The sequence below is a fragment of the Peromyscus californicus genome, unplaced genomic scaffold (genome assembly GCF_007827085.1).
Source record: "Peromyscus californicus insignis strain IS unplaced genomic scaffold, ASM782708v3 Scaffold_7__1_contigs__length_154581171, whole genome shotgun sequence".
Taxonomy (NCBI): domain Eukaryota; kingdom Metazoa; phylum Chordata; class Mammalia; order Rodentia; family Cricetidae; genus Peromyscus; species Peromyscus californicus.
In genome coordinates, this window is record NW_026294595.1 from 32694755 (window position 1) to 32710038 (window position 15284).

General features: G+C 38.0%; 1 protein-coding gene across 5 annotated transcripts in view; it reads left to right on the forward strand.

Annotated features, from left to right (window-relative positions):
• Galnt13 (polypeptide N-acetylgalactosaminyltransferase 13) overlaps positions 1–15284 on the forward strand; it is a 584813-nt gene that overhangs the window by 554609 nt on the left and 14920 nt on the right. For all 5 annotated transcript variants that reach the window (XM_052726141.1, XM_052726138.1, XM_052726140.1 and 2 more), the window contains one exon: positions 10349–10483. In XM_052726141.1, coding sequence (XP_052582101.1) covers positions 10349–10483 — 135 coding nt within the window. The remainder of the gene's footprint in view (positions 1–10348; positions 10484–15284) is intronic.

Here is a 15284-nt window from a genome sequence, read left to right on the forward strand (position 1 = left end):
AGCTGAGAAATTCTATAGTAAACACCACTCCAAAGACTGCAACAGGAAACATTTTATAAAATAGAAACTAAATACAGGGAAATCACAACTTATATAATAAAGCTGATTCCTATGTACTGTAGACTGTTTGAATACATACTGAATGCTTTGTGTTTATTCAAAATTTATTTGTCAAGCCCAAAGTTATAAAAATCGATGGATAAAACAAAATCAATATCTCTTTATGTAATGTTCATCTAAGAATAAGAGAGAAAAATAAAAATAAAAAAACTACAATAACTCTAGCAATACAAAACCAGCAGAGGGCGCCCAGCTCCCAAGCTGTTTGCTGAATGCATCCTGCAGGAATTAACAAACCTCCTTTGCAGCTTGTGATGTTAGAACCAAGTTTCACTTCAGCTGCTTAAGCTAGAGATTTAAGATTAAAAACGACAGTAAAGGGTATAAATTAAAAAGAGTGAAATACATACATGTATGTATGTATATGTATATATGAGAATTTTAAACGTTATTTCAAAAATAGGAACTCAGTATTTCATACTGTGAAATAAAAGCATTAAGATAACAAAGAATAGATCATTTTTATAACTCATTCAAATTAGAACAAATGATATATTTATATGAAGTAATAAAAATTGCTTACCTTCTCTGAAATAAATGTCTTGAGAATGAAGAGAATTGAGGTTGGAATGAACTGCCATACTATGTGTATTTTATTCCTTTAAGGACATCACTTCAGGCACAGGAGGCCATCTGAGCTCAGTAAAAAATATCCTAATGTCAGGTAATGTACCTAGTCACAGCAAAAACAAACCACCTTCTGAAGATGAATCTCAACAGAAAATGATGACCATGCTGGGTGACACGATGCTTTGGGAAAATATAACTACCAGCTGTTAACTATTTTTAGTTGATTCAACTCATTTAAACTCTAAATCTCATGCTTCATACTAGGAATGTGGCTTGGCCATACAGTGTTTGCCTAGTACAGTGGTTCTTAACCTTCCTAATGCTGTGATCCTTTAATACAATTCCTCATGTTGTGGTGACCCCCAACCATAAAATTATTTTTGTTGCTACTTCATAACTGTAATTTTGGTACTGTTATGAATCATAATATAAATATTTTTGGAGATAGAGATTTGCCAATGTGGTTGTGATCCACTGGCCTCGTATGTGAAGTGACTTAGCTTCAATATTTAGTACCATAAGAAATGATGGATGGATGGATGGATAAACTCATACTCCTTTGTAAATTGTTGAAGGACAGTTTGGAAAACTGATGGCCTTTAAGATCCTTTAGCCCACATCAGGATCATAAGATCTGCTAGTTTTTTAGGACTGCTGTAACAAATTGTCACAACACACTGTCTTAAAACAACAGAAGATTGTTATTCTGGAGGCTGAAATCAAGGTGTCAAAAATGCTTTTGCCTCAGAAACCTTCCTGAGAATCATCCCTTCCCTTAGCCATTTGCCTAGATTGAGTCCTGGGTGTTCTGTGGTTTAAAAACATGTCACCGTACTGTTAACTTTTCCTAAGAGATGGAAACAAATATCCAATCACCCCAGAGGACACCAATTACTGAGCAAAATGTGAGTGCAATAAATCCAACTTGGTGAGACCAATTACTTTTTTAGGACTTTCTTACAGAACACAGGCAAGGGGTTGTAACAGGAGCAAGGGTGCCCTCCCGAACAACTGTTTTACCATAAAGTCCCACTTTATCATGGATGGTGACCTCGTAGAAGGTGCATCCTGGAGTCCCACTTTGAATCAACCCTTCAGTTCTTATATACTCTAACATTTCTCAGATTACTGACAGCTAGGGGAGGGGGGATACAGTTGGAATCCCAGGCAAGCATCTTCAGACCCTTTCTAGAAAGCGTCTATAGCTGCCTTGCTAATGGCACATAGCTGCTTACTACTGCATTGCTCTGTTCTAGTTGCTATGGCTGCAGAAACAAAGTGTGAGAGGGCATCTTTTTTATGAACCTAGGGAAAAGTTCAATAGAGCAGTCACTCCAGGCTCTGCTTCAGCTTCCCAAGGCTTCCTTTCTCTTTGTCTTCTGAAGACACCAGTCATTTGGGATTAAGGGCCCCTCTAACACTGATACATGACAACCGATTACAAGTATAATGAGCACATTTCTCAGAACACATTCTAAAGAACATGATAGTAAAGCCACATGCTATTTTAGAGGATGCAATTCAGGGTGTATCAGGAGACATAGAAATGTGGATAAACCTATGTGATTTTTCTACAAAGGAGGAAGTTGGTGTCCCTGTAATGAGAGAACTGATGATTAGGACAACTTTGCAGGTGTGGGCAACATGCAGCACCATGGAACCACACCATTACGAAAGACTTGACTCTTTCCATTATAAACAAACAAGGCCTTGTAAATGACATAGGACACCATTCTGAGAGTCCTGTGAGCTTCTGTCACTTGGCAAGTGTGGCAGACTAAGACCTGCCTCGCATGTGGTGACATTGATCTGTATCAACTGAAACAAATAGTTTCATCTGCCTTGCCTGTGGTCAGCAGATCCCAGAGCTTCTCAGGCCTTAAAATATGCATTACCTTCCTTGTTAACAACATGGTGAGAGACATCTGGAATGAGAAGCTCTAAAAAGCCACAAATGATCAGGGAGCTTTGAATCTGCTAGACTGGAAAAGAGGAAACAGTTACAATGAGAAAGTTTGAGTAAGAATATTGACTGACGTAGGCCCTCTGCATATATGTGACATTTGTGTAGCTTGGTCTTATGGGACTCTTAACAGTGATAGCAGGGGCTGTATCTGACTCTTTTACTCGCTTTTGGGACCCTACTCCTCATACTGGGTTGCCTTGCCCAGGCTTAATACAAGGTAAGGTGCTTCGTCTTCCTACAATTTGATATGCCATGTTTTGTTGATATCCATGAGATGCTTTCCCTTTTATGAATAGAAACAGAAGAGTGAACTAGGGGAGGTGAGCAGAGGGGAGGGAGGGAGAGGAGGGAGGGGAAACTGCAGTTAGATGTAAAAGAAATTTTTAGAAAAGAATTCTGACTATCCTCCATGAGAAGTGACAATAGGCAAGAGGCAACAGCCAACTGAGGGGCTTGCAGGGAAACTTACATTTCCCACGTCAGCCTGGCAACCTAAAGCTAACTCAATTAAAAAAAAATGAGGATAAATTTTGATACCACATCACTTTTAGAATTTTGATTAAAATTTCCAAATAACAAAACTAGATTATCAAGCCCTAATAAATAAGCTATTGTTATTTTGAATGTTATCTTAATATTCACAGAATCATTTTCCCTTGAGAGTAGACCAGGATACATTCTCTTTCAATATTTATGCTAAGATTAAAAGACGTTATGGCTGAATTTTACCCGCATATGTGTATTGAATTTCAATGTCACAGATTGTGCCTACATTTGGAGATTTGACTTTTTATATTTCTGTAGTTCCATAAATTGATATATACTGATAAAAATATAAAGGGAAAATTTAATAGTGTGGAATATGTATATATGAAACATAGTACATAGACTTTCTTACATAGATTGGGGTTGCATTGCTGTTGAGTTCTTTCTATGTGATCCTGTCTGATAAAAGAAAGAGCACACAGATAATTGGCTCCTAGTTACCCTAGCTTAATTAAAATGAATAAACTTTAGCTCTATCAGTATTAAAGTCAATTTAGCAATGGAAAACTGAAGATATGCTAAATCAGTAGTTTCTGTAATTCAGTTATAGTTCTAGTAAGTACGAACTACTACTGATAAAGAAATTTGATTGAGAAGTAGAAAACAAGGAAGTTTCCTTTTGTGTGTGTGTGTAAAAATGTATTATAAAACTTCATTAATAAAGGAAATCTATTTCAGTCACTATCATGTGTGATAGGGAAAGTTAAAGAATTTTGTTGTTACGTAGGTTGGAGATAATACCTCTTACAATATGGTTCAACATATAAAGGTTTCAGCTACAGTAGTGGAGGAACAAATTGTCCAGGCCCAGAACTGGAAATTCCAAATAGCAACTAAAAACAACTATGGAATTTTGAGACACCCCACAGTCAACAGTCACACGGGACAGTGGTTTCCTAGGAAATCCAACAGGAGACTAAAGGTTGTCCCAGAAGCCCTAAGCGTGTTTGAAGTGTAGAAAGTGAAGGTGTCAGGAAAGTCTCCTACCAGAAATAAGCAGTTCTCCTTTAGATATTTGAGTAGAAGTCATGACATAGGCATGGAAAAAAACAATGGAAAGCCTCACATTACAGGTAGATTATCAAAGTAGGAATCTACATCCACATCTGCAACCTGAGAAATTGCTCCAAGACTGGGGCAGGATTACATACTAGTTGTTGAATGCATGCTGTGTTGTTGTATGACTCTGGCAGCTATTTTACATCTTTGCTTCCTTACACCCAAAGTAAGTTTCCTGGGTTTATTACATCAGGGAAACTTCAAAAGCAGGTATGGAACAATGGAAGATAGATATGAAGGAAAATCTAATCATCTCCAAATAAAAAAAAATAAAGATATGTTAAGACCAATACGCTAATGCTTTTACTATAAAGAGTTAAAAATTCTAAAGTAATTAAAGGTAAAAATGAGATTACTTATCAGTTATAAAACAAATTAATATTGCTTTAACTTTAATATTTGAAATTTTCATAAAAGAATACCGTATATTTTCCTCATTTCTACCCCTCTGTCTCCTTCCTCTAACTCCTATGGTATCGCTCTTGAAACCTCTCAAATTTATGACCTCTTCCACAATTGTTATTGTTACATATATATGTACATAAACATGCACTCACATTCAAAACCTATTGAGTCCATTTAACATTGCTCATATATACAAATATTTAGGAATGACCACTGGGAATTTGGTAGAATATCATCTTCAGACAACTATTATCCCTTTGAAAGACAGCTCTTGTCCTGCTACTGGGCTGTAATAGAAACTGAACGTTTGACAATAGGCTACCAAGTTACCATGTGACCTGTGCCGACCAGCATGGGCTGGATGTTATCTTGCTCATCAAGCTTTAAAGTCGGATGTGCACAGCAGCAATCTGTTTTCAGTTAGAAGTGATACATGCATGACTGGGCCTGAGCAAGTCCTGAAGTCACAAACCAGTTATATAAAAAAGTCTCTCAATACAATGCTGTCTACTCCCAATCATGCACCGATATCCTGATGGGATGTGTCCTATAACTGGTTGACAGAGAAAGAGAAGACTTGGGCCTGGTTTACTGATGTTTCTGCATGTTATGCAGGCATCATTCAGAAGTGGATAGCTACAGCATTACATCTCTTTGTGGGACAACTCTGAAAGACACCACTGAAGGGAAATCTTCACACTGGGCAGAACTTTAGGTAGTACATTTGATAATACATTTTGTTTGGAAAGAAAATGGCCAGATGTGCTACTGTTCATTGATTCATGGGATGTAGTCAACAAAATGGATCGATGGTCAGGAACATGGAAGGAGCATGATTGGAAAATTGGCGAGAAAGACATCTGGGGAAGAACTATGTGAATAGGTGTCTTCAAATGGGAAAAGGGTATGAAAATACTTTGTGTCCCATGCAAATGCTCATTAAAAAGTGACTTCAGCAGAGGAACAGTTCAATAATCAAGTAGATAGGGTGACCCATTCTGTGGACAGTCAGCCTCTTTCCCCAGCCATTCCTGTCATTGTCCAATGGACCGACAAACAAAATGATCATGGTGGCAGAGATGAAGATTATTATGGGCTCAACAGCATGGGCTGCCCCTCACTAAGGCTGACTTGGGTACAGCTTCTGCTAGGTGCCACATTAGCCAACAGCATAGACCAACACTGAGCCCCATATATGGCACCATTCCCCAGAGTGACTAACCAGTGACCTGTCTATGAACTATTTTTATGGACAGAGAAGTATGGATATAGATTATATAAACATAAGTTTGTTCTATCAGTTCTGTTCTTCTAGAACAGCAGTTCCCAACCTGTGGTTCATGACCCCTTTGGCATCGAGTGACCATTTCACAGGGGTCACCTAAGACTATAGGAAAATACACATATTTACATTACAATTCAAAACAGGAGCAAAATTACAGTTGTAAAGTAACAACAAAAATAATTTTATGGTTGGGGATCACTACAATGTGAGAAACTGTATTAAAGGGCCACAGTGTTAGGAAGGTTGAGAACCACTACCTTAGAGAACCCTGACTAACATTAGGTTCTTACCTCAAGTTCTGGGAAGCAACCAAAGGGAATAGTCACTGGGATTTTTGTTAGATATTCTATGGCTCTTGAAGGGAGACATTTTACTACATGTGGTATAACTCTGTGTGTGTGTGTGTGTGTGTGTGTGTGTGTGTGTGTGTGTGTGTGTGTGTGCATCTAAGTAATGTTTATTACATAATATGCTTCCCTACATTTTTCAAATGTCCTTGGTATTAGTTAATTTTCCTTCCTATCTCTTCTGTATTACACTCCCTTCCCCCAGCTACAGTGTTCCCATTTTCTCTTTTTTCCCCTTTATAGTGCTTCTGTCCTACTGATCTCTCTGGCTCCTTCTCCCCTGAGTTTTAGGAACTCCTTTTATAGTAGCATTGAAGCAAAGAAATGTCAGTATTTCAGAATATTTGTAATACTGACCTAGTGCTGTGATGAGTAAAATACATTTCTCCAACACTTTATTTCCTGTAGATTCACAACCAGATCCAGTTATTTGAATAACTTCATTAATGAATTTTCCAGTTATTGTTTTCTGAGGATAAAATACTTTTCTAGGTTAACTTTTTTCCTCTTGTTTTGGCTACTTACTGCTCTTTCATAAACAGTATGAACATGAAAAAGTAAGAAAGATTGAAATTTATTTCTGAATTTTGTACATAAAATGTATGATGCACAAAATTCAATTAACATCACATACTTATCAAGTATTTATATTTCTAAATATAATGTATAATCTCTATGAAGAATTTTTGTTTCAAGTGGTGGATGTAAGAGGGTTCTAGATTTATCATTGACATTGAAATGTTTCCCACACTCTAGGCAGTTTTTTAGTTATGTATGGCAGCTGTTTTCTCTTTTTAATAATTTTAAATTATCTTTTGACAGTTTTGCACATGTATATAAGACTATTTTGATTATATTATCCCCATATTCATCTCTCCTATCTACCTCACCTCATAGTCCTCTGGAACTGTTGTTTTTCCCAACATATCTCCATACTTTACTTAGGTTTTTTATTATTATAAAATTTACTTTAGTTTAATAAATGAAAATAGTTTAAATAAGAATCATTTGCATATGCATGATTGTGAGGTTATTAATACATCAAGGACAATTTACCAGTGGGTATAGGAATGAAAAAAATAAGCCTCCTTCAGTCACCATTAACTACAAATAGCTAGGGGTCTCATTTGTCCTCACCCCAATCATTATGGAAAATTGATGTGCTTTATTGTGTGCAGGATTTGTGTAGGTAACCATAGCTACTTTGAGCTCATGAATGCAATAACCATTTCACATCAGTATTACAGTATTCACATCATCTACTCATACTCTGAGCATTACATTCTTTTTTGTCTCCTTGTCCATGCTGTTCCCTGAATATTCGGGTGGAAGATACAGGCTATAGATGTCTTTTTCTAGGTCTGAGCATAGACTAGTCATGTATTCTCTGATCATTTATTGGTTATGAGCATCTTTATTAAATGATGCCCACTGCAGCAAGAAGCTTTTCTGGGTAAGGATGAGAACATAATCTATGGGTAGAAATGTAAATATTTAGAAAACAGCTTTACAACATGTCCATTTACTAAACCAGTAATGAGTTTCTCCTTAGGGCCTATGACTTTCTGAGAGATTTTGGCCAGATTTGACTCCACCTGTAAAGTGCACCTTAAATCCCCAAAGAAAAGGATTAGTTATTCCACAATAATCATGAGACTACTGTGTAAATGGGCAATCCTGCCTGGTTGACCAATATAGTAGAGTACAGGTTCCATTGCAGAGTAAGTCCACCGATGACTTTTCTGCCAGCATCCTGTGTGTTACCCTACCCTCCAGAACTATTAATGCTAGCCTACAGGAGGGAATGTTCTGGCTGGGTTCTAGCTTGATTTGTCTGTTTTAAACCAAACTATGGAGCATCATCAGCAATAGGGTCTTATCATCAAGTTCTGATGGGCGACCAAAAGCAACTACAATATCCAGTATTGTGGATTCCTCTGAGGCTTTTCTGACCAGCAGCTCATAGGGAGATAGCCCATGCCTGTTGCTGGTCTTGTTTAATTGCACATGGTTTCAAGGAGCGGAATTATCTACCAATGCAATTCTAATTATTTCACTTTAATTCTTAAAAATTAACCTACAAGGTAATGGGTTTCTGTAAGAGATTTCTGTAAGTCTGAAATGCAATCCTAATTAGTCTTCACAATAAAAACCTGATGTCAGATGGAAGCGTGAAAGCTGATAGATCAGAGCAGCAGAGCAGCCAGCCACCAGAGACTTCTTACTCTACAAAATCTCAGAAGGAATAAATCGGCCTATCTCTACAAATCCTCAGACTGAATGGGCCAAGATCTTGTCTCTATCCACCTTATATTCCTGTCTCCACCCCCATGTGCTGGGATCAAAGGCTTGATCCTCCTACATGCTGAGATCAAAGGGTTGAGCCTCCCATGTGCTAGAATCAAAGTCCTCTATCACCCCCACCTGACTCTCTTTTTCTTTTAGACTCCATCAATTTCATGTAGCCCAGGGTGACCTTGAACTCCTGATCTTCCTGCGTCCTCTTCCCAAGTGCTGGGATTAAAGGTGTGTGCCACTATTGTCTAGCCTCTAATAGCTTCTAATCACCCTTTGATCTCCAGGCAAGCTTTATTTGTCAGAACACAAAATATCACACATCAATCCTCAGTTTTAGTTAAGCCTTCCCAAACCTCTCATCTCCCCGTATAAAATATTAACAATGTCGTCTAACCTTAATTATTGTCAATTTTTTTGTATGTACTAGGGGTTGAGCTTAAGCCTCACAAGTCAAGAGCTCAACCACTGAGCTACACCCACCAGCTATGCAGTCTTACTAAGACTGTAGTGCAGCCCTTGGTTTCTAAGACTGTAGTTCAGCCTGTAGTTTCTAAGACTGTAGTTCAGCCTATAGTTTCTAAGACTGTAGTTCAGCCTATAGTTTCTAAGACTGTAGTTCAGCCTATAGTTTGTAAGACTGTAGTTCAGCCTATAGTTTGTAAGACTGTAGTTCAGCCTGCAGTTTGTAAGACTGTAGTTCAGCCTGTAGTTTAGGGCTCCAGCTTATTTCAGTTCTTACAGAGCTGATTTTCTCAGAATTTTTGAGAAAACCCAAACCTTAGAGATGATCTTTTTTTTTTTTTTTTTTTTTTGGTTTTTCGAGACAGGGTTTCTCTGTGTAGCTTTGCGCCTTTCCTGGAACTCACTTGGTAGCCCAGACTGGCCTCGAACTCACAGAGATCCGCCTGGCTCTGCCTCCCGAGTGCTGGGATTAAAGACGTGCGCCACCACCGCCCGGCCGAGATGATCTTTTTAATTGTACTCCCTCTGATATTCAGATTAAAAAGAAGAACCCATAGAATACTAAACTTTGCTGATCACAGCCAAAAGAAGAAAGCTAATTTTACAATTATGCTCATAATACCCCTCATGAAACCTTAATAGTTAATGTTATAAATAAGTTATTAACACTAATACAAAAATCATAAAATTTATAGTTTCAATTTGAATTCCCAGTGAGTCAATGATCTGCCTTGGTATTTCCTGGGTATTTTGAAAAGAATTAATGTTGTCAAGATTAGCCAAAATCATAGAATGAGAACTATAGTAGAATGTAAGGCTATGGTTGTTAAGGCTTTGAAAAGATAATCATCCTATACTTATAAACCTTCTGACAACATTAATAAAATTTATAAAAGGTACTTAAATATCTAACAAAATGACTGTCTAGATTTGGAGAATTGTTGAGAAAGGAAGGAGGACAGTCCTCTGTGGAGCTCTGCTGTCCGCAAGCCAGTATTGACATGTGTGTGCTCTGTTAAGCATGTATCACATAGGAAATACAAGGCCAGCTCATAAGCATTTACTGATGTCATATGTAAAATCAAAGCTTCACTGCAGTCTTCTATTGGAGATGGCATTCTTATATTTTGCTGTCAGACAAAGTAACAGCAAGATGATGTAGCTTTCCCAAAATCAATAGAAGATTTTGAACCATGTGGATAGGATATGAAAATGTCCACAGACAGCTTTGCTAAACAGTGTGTTTTATAAACCTGATACTATTTTATTAGCTAAATTGTCTATTTTCAGGTGTTTTCTTACACTGCTGACAAAGAAATTCGAACTGATGACTTGTGCCTGGATGTTTCAAGACTCAATGGACCTGTAATCATGTTAAAATGCCACCATATGAGAGGAAATCAGCTATGGGAATATGATGCTGAGGTATGATGTTTTCTATGACTTACTTATCACTAAATACTTAAGTTTGGTTATTTTCTCCAAAACCAAAGCCAAAGAAGAAATGTATTTTTAGCATTCTTAATCATATTTAGATAATATTAGGGTGACATCATATAAACTGGATTTTGTCAAACTAGTCCATTGCTGTAAAATCATATTATGTGGTAATTTTTTTTTTATCTTCATGTATATTTCCAATGTAAATCCAGGAAGATGTGCTTCCATGAGATGTATGTGTAAATACAGGAAAATACTGAAATATGTTTGTATTTTAAAATCTGTTCCATTATAATATTTGATGTTTATAATTCTCAGTCTAACATTTTAAAGATCTGAATTAGAGTACCAAGATGTATTTTTTTCTTGGAAAGAATATTACAAGGAATCTATTTCTGTTTTCTGTAGTGGATTTGTGGTAGAATCAAATGCACTAGTCAGGAATAGAGTTAGCTGAGTACTCCCTTCACAGCATGTCATACCCTTATGTCGGAGAGCGGGGTAATGAAAACAAACAAAACATCCTGAGGATTTATTTAGGCCAGGTGCAAAAATTAGTTCAGCCATCAGATGGAGCTAATAAAAAAGAAATACATTCTCTTCCGAAGACTGAGTCTCGAAAAGACTTTTCTTTCTGTCAAATCTCTTGGCTTAGGAGGATGAATTGGTCATTGGGTCACATGTTAGACAATAGTAAATAGCAATGGATACATTCACCAGAAAAACTCAACTTTATTCTTAGGAGATAAAAACATAATAGAGGTAAACACATTCTATAGGTGCAGCATTTCACGAAAGCCTGATATTTTTCAGCGTCTCTGGTACCGTAACTATAACAAGATCTTATTTTAAAACATATTTTAAGTACCATTTTAAACTCCACTGCTCTGTGGATCGATATGCAAAATAAAAAAAATCAGTTCTTGCAAGATTAGAAATGTGTGTGCAAGGATAATTTGAGGCCTACATTTTGCATGTTGCCAGGCTCTGAGGACACCAAATATTTTCTGTGAAATAAAGACAAACACCTTGACTCCTCCTACATTGCATTATTGTGCTCTCTGCTGACAACTTTCCTTCTTTATTTGGCCACCATTTTGTTTTCCTGAACTTGAACTATTAGAATAGTGATAACTCTGTGTTATCACCATGCTTTATTCTAAGTCCCCTGACAACCATCTCTCTACTAAATGCAAATATAAAATCTGGATCTTTTACCTCTTCCTTTTTTTTTTTTTTTTTTTTTGGTTTTTTGAGACAGGTTTTCTCTGTGTAAGCTTTGCACCTTTCCTGGATCTCGCTCTGTAGACCAGGCTGGCCTCGAACTCACAGAGATCCACCTGCCTCTGCCTCCCGAGTGCTGGGATTTTATTTTATTAAGAGATTTTCTATTCATTTTACATACCAACTACAGATGCCCCTGTCCTCCCACCCGCCAGCCTTCTCCTCCAAACCACTCCCCATTCCCACCTCCTCCAAGGCAAGGTCTCCCATAGGGAGTCAGCAGAGCCTGGTACATTCAGTTGAAGCAGGTCCAGGGCCCTCCTCTGTGCACCAAGGCTGCACAAAGTGTCTCACCATAGGCACTAAGCTCCAAAAAGCTGGCTCATGCACTAGGGAATTCTCAACAGAAGAATCTCAAATGGCTGAAAGACATTTAAGGAATTGCTCAACATTCTTAGTCATCAGGGAAATGCAAATCAAAATGACTCTGAGATACCATCTTACACCTGTCAAAATGGCTAAGATCAAAAACACTGAAGACAGCTTATGTTGGAGGGATGTGGAGCAAGGGAAACACTCCTCCACTGTTGGTGGGAATACAAACTGGTACAGCCACTTTGGAAATCAGTATGGCAGTTTCTCAGAAAATTGGGAATCAATCTTCCTCAAGACCCAGCTATACCACTCTTGGGCATATACCCAAGGAATGCTCAATCATACCACAAGGACAATTGCTCAACTATGTTTATAGCAGCATTATTTGTAATAGCAAGAACCTGGAAACAACCTAGATGCCCCTCAACTGAAGAATAGATAAAGAAAATATGGTACAGATACACAGTGGAGTACTACTCAGCAGAGAAAAACAATGACATCATGAGGTTTGCAGGCAAATGGATGGAACTAGAAAATACCATCCTGAGTATGGTAACCCAGACTCAGAAGGACAAACATGGTATATACTCACTCATAAGTGGATAACAAATATAAAGCAAAGGATAACCAGACTGCAACCCACAGCTCCAGTGAGGCTAGCTAGTAAGGAGGACCCTAGGAAGGACACATGGATCACCCAGTGATGGAGAAATGGATGAGATCTATATGAGCAAACCGAGGGTGACAGGGTTAATAGAGGTCAAGGGATGGGGGATGAGAGCTTAGGGGAGTGGGAGGTTTGAGCTCGAATGAGAGCAGAGTAGGAGAGCAAGGAAAAAGACACCATGATAAATGCAGACACCATGGGAATAGGGAGAAGCAGAGCGCTAGGGAGGTTTCCAGGATTCCACAAAGATGTCTCCACCATAGACTACTGGCAATAGTCGAGAGAGTGCCTGGCAATAGTCAAAAGGGTGCCTGAGCTGGCCTACTCTGGTGATCAGTTGGCTGAATACACTGTCATCATAGAACCCTCATCCAGTGACTGACAGATACAGATGCAGAGATCCACAGCCGGGTCCCAGGCAGAGTCCAGAAGTCCAATCTGTGAGAGGAGGGATTCTATGAGCAAGGGACATCAAGATGATGATTGGAAAATGTACAGAGACAATAACCGAACTAGTGGAAACACATGAACTGTGGACCAATAGCTGAGGAGCCCCCATGGAACTGGACTAGGCCTTCTGGATAAGCGAGATAGATGTTTAGCTTGAAATGTTTAGGGGGCCCCCAGGCAATGGGATCAGGACCCGTCCTTAGTGCAATTTTATCTCTTCTATGAGGAAAAAAAAACCAGATAAAATAGTTCTGTGAATAATATTTATTTTTAAATAAAACATTGTGTTGTTGCTACTTAATTCTTCTCAAATCATAAAAGTTTATTAGGTTTTTGTTAAAAGCAGTAAAATACAGTACATGCATATTAAGAATGAAGAATTATATATTTTATAAGATAAAGCTGTGTTGTCCAGTATAACACTCCAATCTTTTAAGTTTTCTGAAGCCCTTGGCTAAACAATAGCTTCCATAGTCACAAGTAAAATTCCTCCACTGTGATAATATTGTTGATAATTACATTTATATCTTGTTTTTTTACTATCAGTAATATTTATATTGAATACTAAGTAACATTTAAAGGAAAATGAAAAACCATAGCTTTACAGCTAGGCAAATTTTTTGCATATTTCCTCTCATAATTTTTTTCTTCTGTAATATTTCATAAAACTATAAATTTTGAGATATATTAGGTTTTTTGGGTACTTCTAAAATACTTATAATATACCATCCATTTTAAGAATTTTTATTGAAAACAAATAATCTCATATCAAAAACATGTGTCATCATTTCATTTACTCCTATGTTTATGCGTTAGAAGCTAAATTTGAAGTTCCACTTACATAATGACCCTTCTGCTCAATTAGAGATGGTTCAGCAGGTAAAGATGACTAATGCACAGGCCTGGGGACTGTAGCTTAAATGTTGGAACTGACAGGAAGTTGAACCGAGAAGGTCCATACTGACCCCGTAAGGTTGTCCTTAGACCTCTACACGTGTGCCATGGCACACATGCCTCACATACATTTCATGGGCACTTACATGTATGTGTGAGAGCTCTCTCCTCTCTCTCTCTCTCTCTCTCTCTCTCTCTCTCTCTCTCTCTCTCTCTCTCTCTGACTTTCACTCTCTCACATCTCTCTCTCTCTCTCTCTCTCTCTCTCTCTCTCTCTCTGACTTTCACTCTCTCACATCTCTCTCATGTGGTGATATTGTGTCCCCCAATATATTGTACTCCCTGATAAACTTATCTGGGGTCAGAGAACAGAACAGCTGCTAGACAGAAATAGAGGCCAGAAAATGGTGGCACACACACCTTTAATCCTAGCATTCTGGAGGCAGAGAGCCATTTGGATCTCTGTGAGTTCAAAGCCACACTGGAAACAGCTAGGCATGGTGACACACGCCTTTAATCCCAGGAAGTGATGGCAGGAAGCAGAAATGTATATAAGGCATAAGGACCTGAAACTAGAGGCTTTTTAGAGCCTTGTTAAGCTTTTAGGCTTCTAGCAGCAGTTCAGCTGAGACCCATTCAGATGAGGACATAGAGGCTTTCAGTCTGAGGAAACAAGATCAGCTGAGGAATTGGTGAAGTGAGGTTGGCTGTGACTCGTTCTGTTTCTCTAATCTTTCAGCATTTACCCCAATACCTGGCTTGGGGTTTGTTTTTGTTAATATGATCTTTTAAGATTCATGTTACACTTTCATACACACAACAGTGAATAATAATTAAAAGTAAGTGTGTATGTGGATGCAGAGAAACCCTGTGAGAAGGGAAGAATAGCATATTACCATGCTCGGCCCTTTTAAAATTACTTTTGAATTTTGATTATGTTTTGTAGCAACTACAAAGGGTATAAGGTGTTTATGAACTTGAAATACTTTTGATGACTTCCTTTACCTCTAAGTGTTACATTTAAGGACCTTTCTTCCCACAACATATTCTGATAGCTGCTATAAGCAGTGAATCTTGAGCTTGCAATTCTCCTGGGACTTGAAATCTTGAATCTAAGACATGATGTTTTAACACATGAAATCCAAGTTTCTGTTTTGTTTTGTGTATTTATTCCCA